The sequence below is a fragment of the Epinephelus fuscoguttatus genome, linkage group LG20 (genome assembly GCF_011397635.1).
Source record: "Epinephelus fuscoguttatus linkage group LG20, E.fuscoguttatus.final_Chr_v1".
NCBI lineage: Eukaryota > Metazoa > Chordata > Actinopteri > Perciformes > Serranidae > Epinephelus > Epinephelus fuscoguttatus.
In genome coordinates this window covers 37,195,521-37,220,501 of record NC_064771.1, presented here as the reverse complement: position 1 = coordinate 37,220,501, position 24,981 = coordinate 37,195,521, and the positions used below count along the sequence as shown (strand labels likewise).

The window sequence follows — 24,981 nt, the reverse complement described above, 5'->3', positions numbered from 1 at the left end:
TATTTATTGAAAGCACAATGTAAGCAGTGCTCATTATAATCGCGTGTAGCCCAGTCTACAGTGTTGGGCAGTAGCGTCACTACAGTCGCGGACGTTTGTAGTTTAACTACATTTCTCAGTAGCCTGGTGTTTTCTGAATCAAGTAACTTCTCAGTAGTTAAGCTCTTTTATTGATCACTTAGCGCGGTAGCGTCCACACAAGCTACATTTCCAAAATCATTTCTGAAGCTCAAACGAGGCGGGGATTTCTGTTATGGACTGAAATAAAACTGTCACCGCTACCACACAGAGTCACTTCCACATGAAGCTGACGGGGGACAGCCCTCCATTCCCAAACCCCACCGTTCCGAACGACTCCCACTCCGAAATTGATTTTCAAGTCCATATCGAGTTTCCTGCATCAAACACTGCCGCCCGCTCTCCGGCCGCACTCGCACAATTCTGAAACTGGTTGTAGTACAAAAGCTTGAAATGAACATTCAACTAGTTTTTTATTGAAAATATGTCACTGTCTTCATTTATTATGTATAATTTCTCTAGCAGCAAACACATTTAAAGGAGACGCTTGTCAAGTCTTTTTACACGCACTGTCCGTGGTGCTGAAATCCCCGCTCCTGCTGACAGCAGACCAGGGGAGAAAATGAAAAGACATTTCTTTGCTCTGTGCTTTCAGAAAATAACCAGGGTTTGGGGAAGAAAGACCAACGGTCTGTACAGCAGTCCCACTGTGTTTGCCAGGGCATATCAGGCTGTGTGATTATGTGCAAAAATTGGTTTAACACATTGGAACAATTTCATGCAATTTCAGACATTTAACGTGATAAACTAATTTCAGTTCAACATGGTCATTTGCTTAGAGGATTCAGCTGAAGCATAATGAGTGTTATATGTCATTGAGATGAAGTATTTGCTTGTTTTGTGGTTAATAATGCACATTGTCCATTTGACCCCATCATGAATGGGATTTATATTTGTTCCTGCAGACAGAGACAAAAGGATCAATGCGCAGCCTCCGTTTCCTTTGCGTCTGTCTTGTTCATTCAAACTTTGTAAACATGGTTGGGATTTGTAGGGGACATACATGTGTATGCTGCTCACTATAAAATGTGTTTACTAAAATGTGTTTACTAGCCTCATTTCTAGTCAAAACAAATCTCTTTACACTTAAAAAATACTTGTTTCAAGCAAATTTTCACTTGAAGTAAGTATGAAAATCTGTCCATGGAGCAAGTCTTTTTTTGCTTGCAATAAGAAAAACTTGCTCCATGGACAGATTTTTTTTCAACTTATTTCAAGTGAAAATTTTCCTGAAACAAGTGAAAATTGTCTAAAAACAAGTTACTTTTGAGGTGATGAGTCTTATTTCAATTGTAATGAGATTTATTTTGACAGAAATAAATATTCTTGGTAAGATTTTGAGTTTTTGCAGTGTACATACACATACATACACACATGTACGTTTTTGACCATGTTGTGACGGTCTGAAGCAGGTCTTCATTCTTGCTGTTGTGGTTTGAGTGGTGTTGGGAGTTAGTGCAGCTCACTGTTCAATAAACAATTGAACTTAACTTTTTTACCTGCCTATCTGTTTGACTGACAGTTTTATTGATCAGTAAGATAACACTGACTTGGCACGAAGTTGGTTCAATTTCGTAAAAAGCTCGGATGTAGTTGCACTAGTTACTTTCATTTTGCTGTAGCTTAGCTTGCTACATTTGTGAGGGTGATAGCTTTGATGTAGTGAAGCTTCATTTAATATTAGAGTAACTAGTAGCTTAGCTCACCACACTTTGCAAGTAGCTTGCCCAGCACTGCCAGTCTAAAACATTTAAGTTGAGACTAATAAATATGTTTTAAAAGCTGTTTAAAATAGAAGTATTTCATATGTGGAAAAAGACATTTCATTAAAATAAGTTAGGTTAAAGAGTCTTAATTACAGTTCATAAGTGAATTAAAAACAACAATGCTATAGGCAGATAAATAAATCTTTGTCTGTGGGTGTATAAAGTTCACTGACGTTTAAATAGTTTGTTTATGATGCACAGAAGAGAAACGTGTTCAGCTCACAACCTAGTTTGTGAGAGCATCAGGCTGTCAGTCATGTCATGTTGTTAACTGTATTGGTTGTTATTCACTCGTCAGCCTATCTGATAGGTCGAGGGGCGGGATGTAGAGGAGACCCCGTAGATCACAGCCATGGGCTCCTCAGGTGAGAACAAAAGACGCTGCGTGAAAGTAGCTGCTGGAGATTTGTGTGTGTCCGTTACGCTGGTGGATGCAGAGTTTACCCAAGTGTAAGGGACATATTGCAACTGCAGGAGGTAAATAACCTCTGTGTAATCTGTGTAATCTGTGTATTGTTTCATCAATATGTAGCATGTAAAATATTGATGCTAATCGCGATTAGCGAGTTAGCATGGTAGCTAAACTAGCTCATATCTCACTGTAGTAGCCGCTAATGTTCCTGTGTGTGCTGATATGTGTAAATGTTTATTAGTTGGAAGCTCGACATGAGTTTCAGTGTGAGATATGTGACTGAGAAAAACTGTCATGTACATTCGTTAGACTGAGGACCAGGAAAAGCTCCTTGGACTCTCCTCTGTCGTTTGACAAGACTAGACATCATCTCTGTACCAGGACTGTTGTCGGCAGCCCGCCGGTGGCCTCGCGCCTCGTCTCCCTCTCGTCACACTGTGCCAGGTTTTCCCCCTTTACCAAGTTCACATCAGGATTTGTGAGTAACAGAAACACAGTGCACGTGCATTTTATTTTACAGCTTGCCTAGCAAGTGAAACGACCACTTGTTTTAGGTCTCACCGCTCCCAAGCAACGAATCATTTTTTGTTTTGTTTAAAGGACATTACACTAATTATTTGGGCTGCAGAGTGAGTGTGAATGTGGGTGAGTGTGAGCCTTTTAGGTGTAACTGAAAAATAAGATAAACAAAAGGTCACAACTGTTGAGAAAAGAACAGAAAAAGGAACACATTTAAGTTTTGTATAATTTCATATTTGTTTATTTTATAACTGATTTAAATATTAAAAATGTCTAAAAACGACTAAACCAACATTATATATTTTGTTTAGTTGTGTACTTTGATTAACAGAAATGTTTCCAACAATTTTTCAAACCCAGATAAATATGAATTTTTAATAAAAGTTACGGTCCGTGTCATTAGGTCGCTTGTCAATGGCAGCGTAACTCCAGTTATAGCCATTAAATGAAGGAGAAGAAGAAGAAGCAGACCGGATGAGACATCAGAGGATGAACGTTACTGTCGCTAGGCTAAGCTAACTCGTCATGGATCATGATTATGCATTGACGGTTGCTGCACCTTCTGACACCGAAGCTGTCCCGGTAAACAAGCCGGTAAAACGGAAACATACGGGTCAACTAAGCGATCCCAGAAGAATTTGGGATAAGAAGAGAGCTAAATCAAGGATAAATATTGGTGTGGCCTTTCCAAGATGGAGGGAGCTTCGTGAAAATCTAGGACTACAATTCGACGCCGACCTCGCGTGTGTTCTACTAGACAGGTAAGCAAACATCTGGCTGATGTTATCGAAATATTAATCATTTCCACCAGTGTATTGCAAGCACTGCTGCCCGCCGGGGCACCAGCTCTCCGGCCAGTGGAGGCCGCCTAACCACAACATCTGACGATAGGTTTCTATAATGCTGAGCTGATGCCGGTAAATTCACGGAGTGAGGAACGTCAGATCTGTATCTGTTATATGACTACAACTCCCATGATCCCACGCTACTTTGTGACGTCATCCAACTCCGTCTTCTGTTATTGTTTTGTTTTGAGACCCCTAGCGGCAGAAAATTACATATTGCACGTTTAAGGTGTGTTTTGAGTAAAACAAGGGAATAGTGATTTAAAAAGCATAAATAATTCTTAGTGGGTTAAAACTAGTGATTAAAATTATTTAGTCCTACTAAGTGGAGGCACCGCCAAATATTTCAAATTAATAATTGAGCTGTTTGTAAGTTGGAAATCTTATTGTGTGAACAGGTTAATACGGACCGCCATAAATAAACGTACCCAGGGCCCCGCTCACAGTACTGCCACACGGGTTATTCAGTTATTAACCACCTAGCTACATGGGTCGGGTGCTACACGCGCAATAATGTGCTATTTAAATCTTTAAAGATTTAGTCCCCCCCTCCCATTCCTAGTAGTGGTATATCCCACACTCTTTCCAACGGGCGGGGCTAGCAGCCGTTAGTACTTGGCAGCAGTAGCAGCGTGTGGCTGGACCTGGCTGCCCACATCGCAGGGTAAGATGTACACTCACACAGACACAGTTTAACTTACACAAGTTACAACACATCCCATTTATTGTTACAACAAGCCCCAGGCCCAGGCTGATAATGTAAGCTGTCTGCAACATTTCTCCTGCATTGTTCAAAAGCCTGCTCAATTACAAGTGCTGCTAAGCTAAAAGCTAATGATTAAGCTCAGAGTTTAGTGATAGTCAGAGAGGACAGGAGAGAAAGAAGAGGGAGAGGACAGGACAAGAGCAGTCAGTGGCGGAACGGCTCATAGCTAATGGGTACATGTCTGTAGGCTCTCCACATGTCAGTGAGACAAACATGAAAGACGTGCAGTTTAACCGACGAGGAGCGGTCATTACGCGCTGTTGACCAGTTGACCAGTTTAATTGCAGGAAATGTTTAGTTGTGAAGCCATTTCTCATGAGTATAGACATTCACTGTATATCCACACACCTGAGCCAGAGAAAAAAGAGGGAGAGAAGGAGAGAGATCGAGTTTCTGTCTTTGATGAATGAAGCCTTATTGTTTTGCTGCTATTAAACAATGAGAGACATGTTTTCTCCGTTTACTTAAATCAATAGGTCTAACACAACTTCAGTGCATTTTCTAGTGTCCAAATGTCCCACTGAAGATTTTTTGTAGTAGGCTATAGTTTGAAATATGCATAGATTAAGAATATATACAGACCAAACTACACAACGCTGGTAACATACACTCCTTGTCTGTGTGTGAGTGTGTGTGTGTCTGCGTAGCCTCTGTGTGTGTATGCAGCCTCTGTGTGTGTATGTAGCCTCTGTGTGTGTATGTAGCCTACCAGCCTACTGTGGATTACTAAGAAGTGCACATACATGTACAGTTGTTAGGAAAACATGGTGTTATAATTTTATGAGGTTATTTACTTACCCATGATGGAAAAACAGCCCCAAATGTGACGGAGAAAACAGCTGGGAGCAGAAGTGCTTGTCGACCAGCGTGGAGAAATGCGCGTCTGGTGTGAACGGAAATGCTCCGGCGCGCGCGAGAATTTCGGTGCGCTGCGCATCACAGCACTTTCGCGGGCAGTGCGGCCCTTACTTAACAGGTGGTGTGTTTCACATGTTTAATTTCCCAATCACTCTACAAAAGAGGATTAGCGTACCGTTAGCTTATTGTTACCACTGGAATACTCAGGTTACGGTTCAGCCCCACATACTTGAAATATGCTTAAACAAAACTTTGAGCTGACCTCATCAATACTGCCGAGACAACGCCAAGGTTTCATTGCTGATCTTATTAATCATAACTTTTGTAGTGAGTTATGAGGCCCCGGTTGGCCTGGTGGTGGCGCTGTAACTAAGGCCCAAAAATTAAATTTCAAAGAGGCCACATCCCTCAAAGTCAGGTTGACTTGAAATTGGAATCACAGCTCCAGCTCAATGAAGTTTTTGAAAAACACATTTTTGCCATCTCCTCCTGGATCATCATTGAACCAAGCTTATCAAAAGATGCATAAAGCTTATTGATATCTCATAGTGTTTTAAAGATGTTGACCAATGAATTTGAGGGACATGCTCACATATGCACCTGAAACATGCCCTGAAAGATTAATTCAAATCAACCACTAGGGGGCGCCGACGCTTCCAAACCGTTCCAAATCCCTGACCTTGGAAAAATCTGACCATAAATCAATGACAGTTTGTCCAAACATCACTAAACTAGGTGAATATTTTCAGTTCAGCCATTGACACATGTCCCCACAATTTTTCTGCCACTGACCAAAAGGGGGCGACAGAATTGCCAGAGAAGATTGGGACCAGCAGAGATTTGGACTTAAATGAATGATTATCTGTCTGATGTAATACACTTTGAAAGGTCTTGATCCTTTTTCATGATTTTTGATTGATTTGATTGATAGTTTTTGATGATTTTGGTTTTAAAAACTGCAACAAACTGTGGAAAGTGCATGAGCTGTTCTCTAAAAGGACGTTTGACCTGCTGTAATTTTGTTAACAATGAAATTAAAGCTACAAGAACGTCTGACAAAAGTTTGTCCTGTGTGGCATCTGATCCCATGGGAAACATGCATAATGTGTGAAGAACACAACATTGTGTGTTCAGAAGATGCCGTTGACTCAGCTGGTGTTGAGATAACATGAACAAAAAGCACTTAGTGAGAATCAGTGCTAACATTAGCAAGCTGGGCTAACTAGCATCAATGTTCAGAGTGGAACACAGTGTCCTTATGATACTGTGAAGACGGAATAATGTTCTCTAAAGGTTCTTGTTCTCTCGTTGAGTTCTTTGCATTCAAAGATGCTGATGTGTCAGAAATGATGAAGCTTACAACCTTTGGTAAAGTCACCTTTTGTAATCTGCAGGAAAACACAAAGTAGCACACAGTGGTGAAGTCAGGTCTCCACTTTATTGAATATTCTGCTTCAGAAGACAGTGAACATATCCAACAGGTGTTGCAGTGTTACAGGAATCTGACATCACATCAGAAATGTTTGCAACTAAATGATGTTAACAGAGACTCTCTCAACAAAACAAGATCTGCAATTTTTACACATGAGCTATGAGTTTATATTTCAAGAGACAAAGCAGCTGAGTATCAATAAAGGCTCTATCTAGCCAAGAGTTAGATTATAAAGTTACAACAAAAAATATCTGTGACCTACCAAGCAACTAAAGTTTAAACTGATTGTGAAGCTGTGAAGCAACAAAACAGTGTAAGAAGAAGGCTGTGCATTGAGTCAACATGAACTAACACATGACAAATCAGATTTCTACAGCTTTAAAAACATCAGCAATGTACTTATCATCTAACAAAATGGAGTTAACAGCAACTCTCTCATCAAACAGTAAAGTCTTAAACCGAACCTGAGGTCAGGGTTAAAGTAAAGACTCAGAAAAACACAAACCAGAAAAGATAACCCTTTAAATATTAGGCATTAAGAAGAAAAGGAACAAATCCTAAATCAAAGAACAGGTGTGTTATCTACCTTATGTCCCAACATAATCAACATGATAAATTCAACAAAACAAGTCAATCATTTTCCTTTTACATGAGCTGTGAGTTTCTACGTCAACATATTTGTGTTCACAAAGTAACTGTGATTCAATATAAGCTCTGTATCTTTAAGTATCAGGAATTACAATAGAAATGAAAACAATTAAAACATATTGTGTGATGTACCAAGCAAAACTGAAAGTGAAGCACGGAGCTGTTTGAGAAGAAGGCTGTGCATCGAATCAACATGAACTTAAAAATAGAAAATGAAGTTTAAAGTCACTTTATGACATCATCGATTTTCCTGGTCCCTCTGGGTTTGAATGCATTTTTTTGATTTTTGAGGGATGTATAGGCTAAAATAGGATGTTAGGTTGCCCCTTAAACTTTGAATATGAACCTGTGTCCCTACTGACAGACCAGCAATCTAACAAGTGTTTGTCATGGCTTCTACTGAACTGGACACAGGTACACGAAGTTGCAGTGGTATTTAACCCAGAAGCCTGGGTAAACAGGCGCAGTGAATTTGGTGCGAAAGGTGTAGAGGTGACGCAGAGTTTTAGATGAGACTCTGTAGTAGGACAGAGTGCCAGCAGGCCAGTCCAGATACACCCCGACTTTGTCGCAGCCATCAGAGGGAAAAGCAGTTTCCCACTGTTTACCATTATGATATGCCCTCACAAGGTGATAAGATGAACCGTGGTGCTGGCCAACAGCCCACGACATGGTATTATATCCAAACTGGCTGTATGAACTTTCCCCTTTTCTTTCAATTCCCTTGTATGCAACAGCAGCATAAACAGATTCTGTGGAGCCAGTACTCCACTCTACCTCCCAGTAATGGCGGCCAGTTAAGCTCTCTTTGCACAACACCTGAGGATGTGAATCGAACCTCTCTGGGTGAGCAGGATATGACTGCCATTTTCCATGTGTTGCCTTCTTGTCTCCCTCAGACAGAGTGAGGGAGCCGTTTGCAGTGTTTGGGTCCAGGGTGAGATCAGTGGCATCTGAAGGAGAGACCAAATTAAATTTAGTCATCCTGAAGGTCAAACAGGTTTCTGGAAGACAGTTATTAGTACAGCATATTTAAGGCCTTAAAATAAAAGCATGAAAAAAAGACTTACACCAGATCAAATCTTCTCTGTTAGTGATGGTCTCCACATCAGGGGGGTCAAGCTTTGTAAAGTCTTCACTGATGTTGTATTTCTCATTTGCTATGGTTGCTATGAGAATACGCAACCTGTTGTTGTTCTTCTGTGCTTTGGCAAAGTCACGGAAAGCTTTGGCTTTGTTTCTCATGTTGCTGTAAATCTCTTCTGAGAAGTACCATGGCTCTTCATTGGTACTTCCTGATGTAGGTGACTTTAAGTAGGTGGCCATCAGATCCAGGTAGGTATCACCTCTTTCCATGGAGGTGAAAACAAAGCACAGAGCATTCTCTACGTCTGGAGCAAGAACCTCTCTGTCCAGCTCTGACTGATTTTGGACGATCTTTATTCCCTCCATGGTATCTACACAGGATCTGATGACGTTGATTTCTCTCTCTTTGTCATCCAGCCACTTGTTCAGTTTTTCACGACTGAATGGCGACTTGTCTCGGTCTTCAAAGAGTTCTTCTACTGAGCTCTCATCTGCTTCACCATCACGGATGGAGGGAAGTTTCTTCGCCAAGGTCTGTCGGAAGTTAGTTGCAAAGTCACTGCACAATTTTTGGAACTGGCTTAATTCTTCTCGAATGACTGGGAAATTTTCTACCACTCTGTCTTCCAGAGAATCATTGCATCTGATTCCTGTTTCGCTTAAATCTTCCAGAGCATCCTGCACCCTCCTCACGAGTGCGTTGCTGATATCTCTCGACAACTCAGCAGCTTCAGTGTCCAGATTCGTCAGTGGCATCAGCCAGACCATCAGCGGACCAATATCCTCTCCTTTTTCTATCAGTAGCTGTGGAAGTTGAGCGTAGACCTTCACCGCCTCTTCAAATGTTGTAGGGTTACTTTCAAGAATGAAGTCTCCGAAGAATTTGCAGGAGAATTTGTTGGTCAGGTCTTTTTCTTCATCATTCAGCTTTATTTCAGCTTTTCCCTCGATATCAAATGTGGGGATCTTCTTTATCACAGCCTGCATGTTGTCCTGGACGTTCTGAACTTTGCTGGCTTCTAACTTCTCACTATCAAACACAAAGAAAGCATTTGCCCCGTACTGGATCCCGGTGACCACGTGTGTTGCGCCGCTCTTCGTAATGACATCTGTCTGTTTGGTGTCCATGGTCATGATGTTAATCAATGACAACTCTTTGAAGTTGGTGGTGGCTTTGTACTGACACGTCACTCTGCTCTGATTCTTGAATTTCTTCTCATCATTCAGATACTTGGCAGATCCTCTGACTTCAATCAGTCCACAGCAGAAACTGAGCTTCAGAGAAGCGTTAACATCCAGCAGAGAGGACTTGTTGTGAATGGAGTCAGATGCAGAAATATTAAATGCACTGCTTTGGTTGGATTTTTCAACTGTGTTCTCTTGTAGAGTTTTCTCATCCCACAATGTCAGACCTGTAGAAAGTGAAAAATATCAGTCATCCGTTAAAATCAGAAAAATACTTTCCCTCCACATACATACATTTTAAAGGAATACTTCACCCACAAAATTAACATTTGTAAATCACTTAGTTGTGCTGTGTGACCTTGAATTTGTAAAGAAAACTTTTTCTCACAAGGCTCCACAGAAAACAGCAAAAGTTGTTGATTGATTGAGGGAACATTTGTAACATCAACAAAACTAATATCAAAACATCCGTTTACAAACTGTCCCACAACTCGTGCAGAATAATCCCAACCTCACTTATCCAGTCGTGTGCTCAGGACTGGATAAACACTACAAAGAAAACCTTGGTTTTAGAGTCAGGTTTTGAAGAGAGCACAGATCAGCTCAGTTTTTTCTTGTTTGTTAAGTCTCGAGCATAAAACTGGATAAATTAAATTTGGGTTACACTGTATGAGTTGTGTGAGATTGTGTAAATGGATGTCTTGAATTAGTTCTGCTTTTGTTCAACATTGATCCAAATTAACTAATAAATCACTACGTTCACTGTTTTCGATGGAGGCATGTGAGAAAAACCAGGTGTTCTTCATGAATTCAAGGTCACACAGTGTGACTAACTGATTTACAAATGATTGTTGTGTAGTGTAAGTATTCCTTTAAAGTATGTAAAATAAATACTCTCCTATGATTAATATTTTGTCAAACATGGTTTTCTCCAATAAAAAGTGCAAAAAAAAACTCTGAAAAGGGGGGCTCTATTTCCTCTTCCTTATTGAGAAATTCTGGATCTGGCCTCCGCCCTGCCCACCACTGCTGCTTGCACTCGGTTGACTGGTCAATGAGTTTCTTGAGAAATGTTTTGGCAAATACCCATGATGCCATCCAGCCAGAAGGGGGCGCTATAATAAAGGCTGAAAATTTTTCATTTTGCAATGGCCACGCCCCTCACAACCTACACAGACAATTAAATTTTTTTTATTTATTGCAAGATGATATATTAAGTAATATCACACGAGAGGGAGTGATGTTTTACTGTGATATCGTCACGGCTGTGATTCGGTCGACGAGCTCGAGTGTGATATTGCTTTTATACAACAGTTCAACAGTTAAATAAGCAAGGCTGATTAAGAAATGTTGAAAAATCAGGACAATATAGAGGACAATAGTTCCCTCAGGACTCCGCTGTCACCGTTGCTATGTAACGCAGACATGGTGCACCAGGCACTTACTCTTTATGCACATTTATCTGCACGTTTCCATTAATTGTGCAGCCGGTGAAATAAGTCTCTGGTGACTGCATGGTGGACTGTGGCTTCACAGGCACAGCCGACTCTGCCTTCTGATCTGACAGTATGTTGCTTTTCTCCAAGTCATTGAGCTCCGCTGATGAAACACTGACAAACCTGGATGTGTGCTCAGATGGATTCAGCTTCTCCTCTCCCTCATCTTCCTCTGATGACCATTCATAGTTCAATTCAAAACTCATTTTAGGAAATAAATCCATATTTTTGGCTGTTTGACAGTGGATGAATTAATTAGCCTACAACGCAACTGCTGACCTAACTGACACTGACCGTCAGTTTTGATTTGATTGTTGATTGCAGTCAGCTGTGAGGCGGAGTGATACATACACAGTGAAATAACCGTGATGTTGTACTCCAATATCATCACGGTTTTACTGTCTCGACCAATCAGATTGCAGGGCTGGAATTAACTGTTGTATAACAACTGATACCACATGAATATCCTGTCTTCCAAAGATCAACTGATAAATGGAACTACAAAGCATCTCCCAATTCTTTTTATATTGAGTACGAATGTTGAAGAGGTTAACATTATGTTTGTGCTTCATGAAATGATTTCAAAGTTCCTGTAAGCAGAGCTGTGACAGGTAAATATATAGTCTAAGTCAAGACTGACCTGGGATCAGTGCATCTCTGCGAGCATCATAGAGCATTCCTAGGCCAAAGGGTCGACCCAGAGAAGCAATTGTCATGTCTGAGGCCATTTCTCCAACCTGTAGGGAAAAGTAACCACACAACACTCAGTACTTAATTTACACCCTTCTGTCATATGTGTTGAGAGTTTATAACACGGAGTCAACTGTCCTCCAGAGAGGACGACAAAGATCAGAGTCTTAGAAATGCAGTATTTCTCTGTAGACACCAGTCTGATGCTGATAGTTTTACAGAGTTCATTCATTCATTCATTTTCCGTAACTGCTTAGCCTATCCCAGCAAACGTTGGGTGAGAGGCAGAGTTCACCCTGGACAGGTCACCAGACTATCACAGGGCTGACACATAGAGACAGACAACTATTCACACCTCCTTTTTGACCCGCCTATCTCTCTCTCAGTTCACCCCAATCTCCCTCACAGACTTACCTGTTCTTGTGGTGGGAATGAAAGCTGCCACTTGCACCCTGGACCCTATCCCATCCCATCTTATCAAGGCCTGCCTTCCCACTTTATCACCGCTCATCACAACAATAATAAACTCCTCCCTATCTACTGGCTCAACATACTCATACTACTCGACCTGAGTGCAGCATTCAACACCATCAACCATTCCTTCCTTCTCTCCCGCCTTGAAACCACTTTTAACATCACCCGCACTGCTCTCTCCTGGCTCAGTTCCTACCTCTCCAACAGACACCTGTTCATCAGCATAAACAATTGCAAATCCCCCACTGCTCCCCTCTGCCAAGGTGTTCCCCAAGGTTCAGTTCTCGGCCCCCTCCTCTTCATCCTGTACATTCTCTGCCTTGGTCACATAATCTGCCGTTATGGACTTCAGTTTCACTGCTTTGCAGATGACATTCAGCTCCACATCTCCACCAAAGCCATCACTCCTGCCACTCACTGTACCATCACCAGCTGCATCACCGAAATAAAATCCTGGCTGCAAACCAACTTCCTAAAACTTAACTGTGACAAATCAGAAGTCTCATCAAACCCACCCATAACTTCTCCCTCTCCGTCGATGGCTCCACTGTGCTCTGCTCCCCCCATGTCCATAACCTTGGTGTCATCTTTGATCAAACCCTCTCTTTTTGACCAACACATCAAACATATCACTAAAACAGCCTTCCTTTATCTCAGGAACATCACCCATCCATCCCTCTCCTTTTTGGCTTCACAGACTCTAATCCACACATTCATCATTTCCAGACTCGACTACTGCAATAGCTACCTCTACAGCTTATCATCCAAAACACTCAAGAAACTTCAATATATACAGAACTCAGCTGCTTGTCTTCTCACACACTCCTGGACCTGTGACCACATCACCCCCGTCCTTCATAACCTCCACTGGCTCCCCATTCCCCAGCGTATCCACTTCAAACTCCATATCATCACTTTCAAAGATCTCCACAACCTGGCCCCCCTCTACCTGTCTGAGCCCCTCCACCAGCACACTCCCTCCGGCACTCTGAGGTCTGCTGATGCCAACCTCCTTGGAACCCTCTTGCTGTGAGGTGACAATGCTAACCACTGCACCTCAGTTCAGTTAAAGTCTAAATACACATCTGTCTTTGTCTCCCTCTGTCTCTGCCCCCCAGTTTGTCCTCACCTGGTCAAGTTGTGCAGATCAGCTGAGTTGTGTGAGAGTCTTGTTGACTTGCAGCTGGAGCTTCCAGTCCGATGATCTGTGATGTTGAAAGGTGACTTATACTGTCAGATACTCTCTTCTATTGACTCCTCCCATGACACGTCTCAACACGCCTGACAACAACCATTTGTCAATGTGACAGGGCCCTGACCTGAGGCCAGTAGAACAGGGAGATAATGAGACAGGCAACAGGCAGAGTGCTTCCTTAACTCGCGTCTGACAGACTTTATGGGACACATATTTAACTATCCTGAGACTGCAACCCAGGCATCCCAAAACAACACAACATTCATTAAAATAAAAATGTGAATCCGCATAATCCATGTGTTTTATAAGTCCTTAAATACAAAGGAAAAGAAAATACATCCTTCAACAAACTTGCTGTGTACAGCCTGAACTACTGAACCACTGGGTACAAACAGGTCCGTGTCAGTGAAAACATGGACGCTTCAACCTGCAACACAGAAGATCTATACGATCAGCACAGTTTCAAGATTAGAGTCACCAATTCAGTATCTGGCCAAATGTCTCCCCTTCTGCTCCTGAGATATGACGTTAAAACATGATGATGTCACAGTCAAGCTGACCTTTGACCTTTTGGATATAAAATGTTGTCACTTATCACATCCTGTTAGACATTTAAAAACAATCAAAAGTATGATTTTTCACTGTCTAAAGCCACACTCAACCAAATGGTTGAACTGTGTTATGGTAAAGGTTGTGATGCAAAGATAATAAATTTACTTGTTTTTTTTTTACAAAATATAAAAAAAGGAATATTTCATATTGTTCATACCATATATTTAATGTTATTCCATTATATATTTGATGAAAATTAAATCAGTATGATTTTTGACCATTTCTGAGATTTCTGACACTCCTACATACAGGTTCCTGGGTTCATCTGCAGGGGGAGCAAAAACTTGAAGTGTTTCCAGTATTTTTATAGTTTCTAACTGCTGAAAGATGTCTTGCCGCAGGAGTTGGATGTGCATTTGGACATTGTACAAGGACACTAATAGCTGAAGTTTTGAAAGTACTTTTTTTTTCCTGTTCTTGCTTGAGCTACGCCTTCAGTGTCTCAACAGTCCGGGGTTGATGTTGTTGTATTTTGTGCTTCATCATGATCCACTCATGTTCAGTGGGAGACAGGTGTGGACTGCAGGCAGGTCAGTCTGGTACCTGCACTCTGTCACTACGAAGCCACGCTGTTGAAACATGTGCACAGTGTGTCTCACTGGCTCGCTGGAATAAGCAGGGACGTCCCTGAAAAAGACGTTGTCTGGATGGCAGCATATGTTGCCCCAAAACCTGTATGTAACTTTCAGCATTTATGGAGCCTTCACAGATGTGAAGATACCCATGATGCACCTCCACTCCATCACAGATGCTGGCTTTGAACTTTGAGCTGGTAACAATCTGGATGGTCCCGGAGCACACGATGTCCATGATGGACTGGTCACACCACTTTGGGTCAGGTACTGAGCGTTTCCAGGATGCTCCTTAATACCCAATCATGATACTTTAATCTGTTACCAATTCACCTGTTTACCTGTTGAATGCTCCAAACAGGTGTTTTTAGACCATTCCTCAACTTTCCCATTCTCTTGTTGAATGAAGAATGAATTCAACAAATAAATAAACCATGACAGAAATGAAAGGATGGGAGTGATGTGACATTATGTGCTGTTTAAAGTGTGATTTTTTCATACAGGGACAAAATATCCACCTGATGAAACCCACAGTGTTCACCTCCTCTGACCTTACAGGCGCAGTGTTACTGTTTCAACAGAATATGACAAATCCACTTGGATCAGCCAAAACATTCAAACCATCTTTGATTATGTTGTTCCAGTGCATTGTTCTGCTGGAAAACCTTTGGTTCTGGCATTCATGTGGATACCTCCTGACATGTTCCACCCACTCAAACACCGTTGCAGACCAAGTTGTACAGCACCTCAGCACCCCCGTTCAGGTAAATGTCCTTGCCACTGCTCTACAAAACCATCCTGATAGACAGCTTGTTCATTTTCTCATAGATGGCTTCACACATGGTTTTCACCGCGGTATGGCAGTTCTCCCTGACATTTCCCACGTCTGTCACAACCTCCAGTCTGCTCTTGGAGAACCTCACGCTGTCGACACCCCGTTGGCTACAGAGGTCAAAGAAGGATTCATGATAGGCCCGTTCGATATTGCTCCTTTTCCACTGTTCTGCATCAGCCCAATAGGTGTTGCCACTCGCAAATACTCTGGAAAAAGAGGCTAATTATGGACCTGTCTTCCCCACAAGACTCACATTCCAAGCATCAACAGCGTCATTCCCAGTCCAGATTTCTCTATGCAATACGCAACCATCGACCATGCCATCACCCTCATTCGGCTAGCAGGACGTGGAGCTTGGCTTTCTAAAGCAGACATCACCAGCACACTCAAAGTTTTGCCCATTCATCCTGACTTCTGGCGTTTTTTCGGCGTTTGCTGGAAGGGGGCATATTATTTTTCTGTGCGCCTTACCTCTGGCTGCAAAAGCAGTCCTAAGATCTTCGATTCTCTTTCAGAAGCCCTATGCTGGATCCTCACTAACAACCACAGGCTCCCTTGCATTCTCCATCTTCTCGATGATTTTCTTGTTGTTACTCCACCATCCTCACCTCCTCGCCATGGGCTCAATACGCTCACTAACACTTCTCTGAACTCAGCGTCCCTCTTTCAAAGGAGAAAACATCAGGACCTGGCACTTCCATTGAGTTCCTTGGCATCACCCTGGACTCAATTTCCTTCCAAGCATCTCTGCCCTTGGAGAAAATACAGCGCATCTCTCTGCTTCTGTCAAACTATCCCCTAGCAGACAGATGCACCAAACGCCAGCTGTAAGCCCTCCTTGGCCATCTCAATTATGCCATCCGCATAATCCCTCATGCTAAATCTTCTTGTCCATCCTTTTGTCTAAGGCTGCTGCCATTCGCTCTCTCCACAATAGGGTCATTCTGGACGATGCCTGCAAAATGGAATTGCGCATGTGGCTACATTCCCTATCTTCTTGGAATGGCATTTCCTTCCTCTACAACGACTTCATCACCCAGCCTGAGGACATTCAACTTTTTACAGACGCGGCTTCCTCCACAGGTCTTGGCGGCTACTATGGAGGGAGACGGTTCGCTTCCGCTTGGCGCCCAGAGTTCGAATCCCTCGACTCAGAGTCCCGCTCTCCTTCCTCTGCGCTTCACGAGCTGTATCCCATCATAATAGCTGCCATTCTTTGGGGGCACGAATGGTCTAGGAAGTCCATACTTATCCACTCCGATAACACTGCAGTTGTAGAGATCCTGAACAAAGGTCGATCTCATTCTTTCGCCATCATGCAGTTCCTGCGCAGACTCACCTTATTCTCAGCTCAACACCAGTTCATCCTCCGGGCAGCCCACGTTCCCGGTCATCACAACAGCATCACTGACTCATTGTCTCACTTCTCGTTCCAGAAATTCAGACAGTTGGCCCGAGAATTGTATCTTCACCCAACACCTATCCCACCGTTTTCAGCCACAATATTCAACTAGCTCCACAGCTGTCAAACCTCTCTCATGCTTCAAGAAGCCATCCTTAACAGTCTTGCCCCAAGAACACTCTCGGCCTACCTAACTGGCTGGAATCGCTTCAAGGCATTTCACTCCACCTACCAGCTGCCTTTTCCCTCTCTGGGCATCATGTCCATCTGCAGTAGCTCAGTCCACAGGGACTTGGGTTGGGAACCGGTCACCTGTTCGAGTCCCCGTCCGGACCAAAAATATGGAGCGTGAACTGGTGGCTGGAGAGGTGCCAGTTCACCTCCTGGGCACTGCCGAGGTGCCCCTGAGCAAGGCACCGAACCCCCCAACCACTCGGGGCGCCTGACCAAAGGGCAGCCCCCTCACTCTGACATCTCTCCACTTTGTGCATGTATAGGTCCTGTTTGTGCATGTGTGTGTCTTTCAGACCTGTGTGTAACTGACAAGCAAGAGTGAAAACATTGAATTTCCCCTCAGGGGGATTAATAAAGGAAATAAACTTAAACTCAAACTTAAATTTCATCACCCATGCTCATACCATCCAAAAAATACGGTCCTCCACCATCCAGTCCTACTTAGCAGGAATCAACTTCTTCATCAAACTCGTCACTGACTTCCATTGTCCTTCAACCTCCCATTCTCATGTTACTATGTTAATAAAAGGCCTGCATAAACAGGAGCCAGCTCTCTCAGCTAGGCACTTGCCACTCACGTCAGACCTTGTCAGCCTCTGCATTCGCACCCTTCGTTCAGGCTACATATCTCCTATCAAATCAAATTAAATCAAACGTTACTTGTATAGCACTTTTCATACATTAAAAATGTAGCACAAAGTGCTTCACAGAATAAAAAATAATAAAAAAAATAAAAAAAAATACTACATTTTGAAAACCTGCCCCTCCCACCCTCACATATAAACACACACATAAACACACACACACACACACACAGAGTCAATATAGTCAATAACATGGCTGGGCACTGAGGAACCAGGTGAGGAAAGAGCCACCTATGGGGAGCCATCCACACTGAGAGGTGTCACAGCCTACGGCCACAGGCACAGAGACCACCCCGACCCAGACAAACCGAGATAGGCTCCACACATGGTGCAGAGCCCCCCAATACTCTGGGCCTGAGGGATGTCCAGGACGACGTCCCTGCGGGCAGACCGGGCACACCTCTCAGTGTGGAGGCCCCCCATGAGGAAACATTGGAGCTAAAAACTAAAAACTAAAAGGCAATATGATAAGATAAAACAAGTTTGAGATAAAATAATGATAAAATGCATAAAAGTGTAAGGATTTATAAAAAAAATTAAAGATTTAAAGTTTAAAATAATATTAATAATAATAAATAAATAAATGAAGATTTAGAAACTTAATAATAATAAAATGCATAAAGATTTAAAAATAAATCATTTAAAAGCATTAGAAGGTAAAAAGAACATATAATAGAAGAATTCAAAGAGTAAAAGAGATCAGTTAAAAGCCAGATTAAAAAGGTGAGTCTTGAGCCTCCTTTTAAAAACATCAACAGTCTCTGCAGACCAGGGGTCCGTTTCACAAAGCAGGTTTAGTGAAAACTCAGAGTCTGTTAACCCTGAAATGAGGGAAACTCTGAGTTTTCCGTTTCAAAAAGGGAGGTAACTCAAACCAGAGAAAGAGGGGTAACTCTAGCCTGTTTCAGAGAGAGAGGTAACTTAAGCTCTCGGTCAGTTACCGTAGTGACAGACTCTATGAACCTAACCTGGTCGGGACCAGGTTTTTCTCAATGAACCTCGAGTTTCTCTCTGTCTCCGCCCTCTTTCAGAGCCACACACTCCATTTGATTTCCTCATTCATTCAGTCAGCAGGCGAGTTTTGGCGTAGCCTGGTTCTGCCGTCTGTCATTAAAAAAATCATTAAGAAAATCAGAGTCAGTATATTAGAAGTCCATCAGGCACAGTATGTGGCGACTTTTTTCACTAACATGGCATGTCCTTTTGATAACGATCCCGTGGATGAAGGTGCAGCATTACTGCGCAGAGAATTAAATATTCCTCGGGAGATGGTTATCAGACCGCGCATAGATGTTCTAGCATTTCCACACAATTATCTTTTTGAGCGGTACCGTTTCACGTCACACTCCATCATCTACATACACAACCTAATCCGTCCTTACATTTGCAACATTACCAATCATAGTCATGCTCTCACATCCCAGCAGATATTGTGTGTTGCCCTGTGTTTCTTTGCGAATGGAAGTTTTTTGTACAATGTCGGAGACGCTGAGCACTTGAGTAAGGCTTGTAAGTAAGCCTGTATGCAGGGCGGTCAGAAAAGTGTGCTCGTTTTACGGCATCTGCCTTCTTTCTGTTGGCTGAGTAGAAGTCTGTGTTAGTTTAAACAGACTTAATTATTTAACAGAACACGATATAGATGAGAAGACATTTATGTGTGTGAAAACAGCATTATGTTGGGGATAAAACAACTGCACAGTCAAACAGCCACTTAATATTTACTTTACAATGTAAAACATGATCAAAATGAGGCACCCCCATGAGATTATGCCGAGGTCTTACCTGTTTGAACAATGCTTTTATATTTCATCCTAAACTGCTGCCAAGTGCGCTTCTCCCCCGCGGGATTGCACCTAAATGAAATAAATTAATAGGCTACCATTCAAGCAGTTTCCCCTGTAATATTATTGTGATTGCAAAGGACTACATTTAAACTTAATCATTGACTTGAGCAGCAATGTTCTCCCACGGCGTCTCCCTCTCTTTTGCAGCTGCAGCGGTGTTGCACTTCTTTTTGAAAACGTGTGCAAACTCTCCGTATGAGCGCATTAAGATTTCTAATTCTAGTGGGGTGAAAAACGCAGCCCTCCTCTTCCCCGTTGCCATGGTGACTGTCGAATCGGGGCTCCATTGATGCTGGCTTTTTATAGTTGTGGTGCACGCGCTTAACTCCAGGTGAAACTACTCCGAGTTGATTAAACTGATTCAAATCAGCTGTTCTGGAACTGTAAACTCAGAGTTTCCTATCTCAGAGTAGATCAACTCAGAGTTCAGGATTAGACTCAGAGTTTGTTGAACCTGCTTTGTGAAACGGACCCCTGATGTTCTCCGGCAGGCTGTTCCATAAGTGTTGGCCATAATGGCTGAATGCAGCCTCCCCGTGTTTTGTTCTCACTTTTGGAACAATTAAAAGGCCGGTTATTAAAAGGCTGGTGCCGGAGGACCTCAGGATCCACGAGGGTTGATATGATAAAAGCAGGTAAGATAAAAAAGATGGTCCAAGGCCGTTAAGACATTTAAAAACTAATAACAGAACCTTAAAATCGATCCTGAAACACACGGGGAGCCAATGCAGCGACTTTAAAACTGGTGTAATGTGCACCCGCCCTATGGTTGACCTAACCCTAGAATCCACATTTCTGCTGGCTTTTTTCGGATTCCTGAGGTGCTCTGAATCCTGCTAATCCTTCTCATCACCCCAGTCTATCTGACATAACCATCTACACTGCTGACTCACTCATATTCACGCTCCGATGGAGCAAAACAGATCAGTTGGGAGTTTCTTTCCCTATCTACTTATTCTGCCTCGAAACCTACCTCAACCCATACGAGCCACTGACCAAGTACATCAGTTCCAGGTATGCTGCTAAGGCATCACCTCAACACCCACTCTTTCTCACCAAAACAGGAAAATGGCCAATCGATTCTGGTTCCAGAAACACTTACACCAAGTCCTACACATTTCAGGCGTATCTCCAGAACTCTATTCTAGCCACTCCTTCCGCATCGGCGCAGCATCCACAGCAGCCAGACTAGGCATCTCAGACCAAACCATTCAGGTCCTAGGCCGCTGGTCATCCCAAGCATATCGCTCCTACATAAACAACAATCTTGACGATCTCCGCCGAGCTCATGTTCAGATCAGTTCAATTTAAATCTGACTCTTTTGGGGGCCAGTGATCAGCTCGGGTGGATATATACGCCTGACACGGAACCCCCACACTGAGTCTCCCTCTGCCCGGTCTTCAATACATCCTCCCAGACCAGCCTAACAGATGACATCTTCCCTCTACCTCACCCACATCCATTCATCTATTCTCAACATTCAATAACTCCTGTATTTCATTAAACCCTTAAATGACATATTGTTGTGGCGTGGTTCTTGCTAGTGAAATGAGTTTTAAAGAAAATGTTCATTTGGAAGGTGTGTTCTTTCAAAATTGCCAAAATGAACCCGTCCGCACGACGAGAGTGAAAAATTGAGGCTTTTTCCAACTTCAGGATTTCCTCTTCAACTTTTAACTTCCAAACATCAAAGGCTTCATGTATATTGTATGTATGGATTACATGTATTACATAAAACCACACACACACACACACACACACACACACACACACAAACAACAGCAACACATAAAAGCAGCAGCTCATCTCCTTCTTACAGCTCACAGTATTCTTTTTTGATTTACTCCTCTACATCATATTTGTTTGTTTGTTTTCACACACAAACATAAAACATGTTTATAGGTAAACACATATGAGATGCGTATACTCATAAACGTACATACTGTACATATAGTTTTGTATTTTGCTCACCAATGTATTGAGCTATTTTGCTGTGTTGACTAATGTTACATGTGTTATCACTTTTCATTCACTGCATTTGAATTGTTTTTGTGTTTGGGCAACACATATTAATGTCCTACCAATAAAGCCTGTTAAACTGACTTCAGCTGAGAGGGAGAGAAGCATCCTGAATGAACTTCAACTGAGCTTCATTTGTATTTGATAACATGAGTTTCTGAGACGTCATCAACAACACCAATAATTACCTGACCAACCCCGCCCTCAACTGGACCATCAGCACAGTGCAGGAAGTAGGACTCTCTAATTTATCAAATTCAACATGGCTGCCTCATTGTTGCGACACACACTCACCGAGCTCCTCATCTTGCCAAATTTGAGAAAGTTATGTTCAGATTAAAATTGTATTTATTTACAGTTATTTTATTTGCTGTATTGAAGCTATAAATGGTGTATTTATTGTACCATGATATCATTTAGAAAACGTGAGAATCAAATATGATACTGCAGGTTCTGACAAGAACATGGAGAACTGTTTCTGTGTTGGCCGGTAGGGAGCGCCAGATAGACATCAAACTGTGTGTGTGCTCTCATGAGGATAAAATGTTGCATCTGATCCTCTTAACATGTTCATTTCATCATCGGGAGGATTTATCCAGCAAGCCCGACCAGCTTGTTTTCAGGAACAGTCTGAAGTGTGTCAGACTCTATGTACTAAAATAATAATAACCATAATACTGAAATGATTTGCAAACAGGATACTTGACTGAAGACAGAATCATTCAAGAATTTGCTGCCTTTAAGAGATCAAAGTTTTGAACCCAGTAGTAACAGAAGTAATACCTGTGAACAAGTTCAACACTGACTGACTGAATGTGCAGTTTGCAATTCAGTATTTATAAAAATCAAATGTATACATTAATGAGATTCTGCTGGATGAATGAGGCCTCTCACAGACCTGAGGTAACACCCTGATGGATCACGTCAGAAAAGAAGCAGCACGTTCAGATCTGTCATTCGAATGACGTCTTTCAGTCAGCTGAGGTGAACCCAGCCTGGCGTCTGAACATCTCACACTTTCTGAGGTGACGGTGACCCTGATCTCTCCTCACTTAGTCAGCAGTAGTCTGGTAATAGTGATTACACGGTGGGCAGCTCCAGCCACACAGTTATTCTTTGACCTGAGGATTACTAAGGGTCATATGCAGAACGCTGCACCCAACGACGCCACGTGATGGAAACATTGGAGACAGATTACGGCTGGTGCCAACGCTGCAAGGTGTCACTTTGCGTCATGCCAGTGTGAGATATTCTCACAGAGTGAAAACTACAGCAGACCACGTGAATCAAACACAGAGTCAACTGAGTTCTGTGAGGTGTTTAAAGGAATAAAAGTGGAGCTGTGGGAGGAACTTTTCCATCGCCAATCTGTCACCTACAGTAGATGGAGGTTGGCACACCCCCAGTTTGGTGAAGCAGGCTGGAGTACCACCACAGAAGCTAAGCAATGTACTGCTGTCAATGGGCAACACATCCTCACTCTGACCTCGTCACATGTCCACGTTTGGTCATGGACTTCCACATATGACGTCCACGGTACCCTGGGTGTGTTGTCTATGGTCATGATGTTAATCAATGACAACTCTTTGAAGTTGGTGTTGGCTTTGTACTGACACGTCACTCTGCTCTGATTCTTGAATTTCTTCTCATCATTCAGATACTTGGCAGATCCTCCGACTTCAATCAGTCCACAGCAGAAACTGAGCTTCAGAGAAGCGCTAACATCCAGCAGGGAGGACTTTTCGTCAATGGAGTCAGATGCAGAAATATTAAATGCACTGCTATGGTTGGATTTTTCAACTGTGTTGTCTTGTAGAGTTTTCTCATCCCACAATGTCAGACCTGTAGAAAGTGGAAAATATCAGTCATCTGTTAAAATCAGAAAAATACTTCCCTTCCACATACATACATTTTAAAGGAATGCTTCACCCACAAAATTAACATTTGTAAATCACTTAGTTGTGCTGTGTGACCTTGAATTTGTGAAGAAAACTTAGTTTTTCTCACAAGACTCCACAGAAAACAGCAAACATATTGATTTGTTGATTGATTGAGGGAACATATGTAACATCAACAAAACTAATATCAAAACATCTGTTTACAAACTGTCCCACAACTCGTGCAGAATAATCCCAACCTCACTTATCCAGTCGTGTGCTCAGGACTGGATAAACACTACAAAGAAAACCTTGGTTTTAGAGTCAGGCTTTGAAGAGAGCACAGATCAGCTCAGTTTTTTCTTGTTTGTTAAGTCTCGAGCATAAAACTGGATAAATTAAATCTGGGTTACACTGTATGAGTTGTGTGAGATTGTGTAAATGGATGTCTTGAATTAGTTCAGCTTTTGTTCAATATTGATCCAAATTAACTAATAAATCACTACGTTCACTGTTTTCGATGGAGGCATGTGAGAAAAACAAGGTTTTCTTCATGAATTCAAGGTCACACAGTGTGACTAACTGATTTACAAATGATTGTTGTGTAGTGTAAGTATTCCTTTAAAGTATGTAAAATAAATACTCTCCTATGATTAATATTTTGTCGAACATTTCTCCAATAAAAAGTGCAAAAAAAAAAAAAAAAACTCTGAAAAGGGGGGCTCTATTTCCTCTTCCTTATTGAGAAATTCTGGATCTGGCCTCCGCCCTGCCCACCACCGCTGCTTGCACTCAGCTGACTGGTCAATGAGTTTCTTGAGAAATGTTTTGGCAAATACCCATGATGCCATCCAGCCAGAAGGGGGCGCTATAATAAAGGCTGAAAAATTTCATTTTGCAATGGCCACGCCCCTCACAATCTACACAGACGACTCCATTTTTTTTATTTATTGCAAGATGATATATGAACTGATACCACATGAATATCCTGTCTTCCAAAGATCAACTGATAAATGGAACTACAAAGCATCTCCCAATTCTTTTTATACTGAGTACGAATGTTGAAGAGGTTAACATTATGTTTGTGCTTCATGAAATGATTTCAAAGTTCCTGTAAGCAGAGCTGTGACAGGTAAATATATAGTCTAAGTCAAGACTGACCTGGGATCAGTGCATCTCTGCGAGCATCATAGAGCATTCCTAGGCCAAAGGGTCGACCCAGAGAAGCAACTGTCATGTCTGAGGCCATTTCTCCAACCTGTAGGGAAAAGTAACCACACAGCACTCAGTACTTAATTTACACCCTTCTGTCATATGTGTTGAGAGTTTATAACATGGAGTCAACTGTCCTCCAGAGAGGACGACAAAGATCAGAGACAGAAAGAACGACAGTCTTAGAAATGCAATATTTCTCTGTAGACACCAGTCTGATGCTGATAGTTTTAAAGAGTTCATTCATTCATTCATTCATTTTCCGTAACCGCTTAGCCT

At 42.2% G+C, this 24,981-nt stretch overlaps 2 protein-coding genes and 1 pseudogene across 6 annotated transcripts in view; 1 reads left to right on the top strand and 2 right to left on the bottom strand.

Annotated features, from left to right (window-relative positions):
- LOC125880644 (stonustoxin subunit beta-like) overlaps positions 1 to 24,981 on the bottom strand; it is a 242,658-nt gene that overhangs the window by 77,927 nt on the left and 139,750 nt on the right. Inside the window, exon 7 of the mRNA XM_049563299.1 lies at positions 13,385 to 13,460. The gene's annotated coding sequence lies outside the window, so the exon portion shown is untranslated. The remainder of the gene's footprint in view (positions 1 to 13,384; positions 13,461 to 24,981) is intronic.
- Positions 1 to 24,981, bottom strand: part of LOC125880642 (neoverrucotoxin subunit alpha-like) — a 244,586-nt gene that overhangs the window by 109,240 nt on the left and 110,365 nt on the right. For 2 of the 5 annotated variants that reach the window (XM_049563296.1, XM_049563297.1), the window contains exon 2: positions 24,652 to 24,748. The exons of the other annotated variants lie outside the window; for them this stretch is intronic. In XM_049563296.1, coding sequence (XP_049419253.1) covers positions 24,652 to 24,739 — 88 coding nt within the window. In that variant the 5' untranslated portion in view covers positions 24,740 to 24,748. The remainder of the gene's footprint in view (positions 1 to 24,651; positions 24,749 to 24,981) is intronic. 5 annotated transcript variants of the gene reach the window in all.
- The window catches only part of LOC125880705 (retinal rod rhodopsin-sensitive cGMP 3',5'-cyclic phosphodiesterase subunit gamma-like), a 78,898-nt pseudogene that overhangs the window by 16,119 nt on the left and 37,798 nt on the right, over positions 1 to 24,981 (top strand).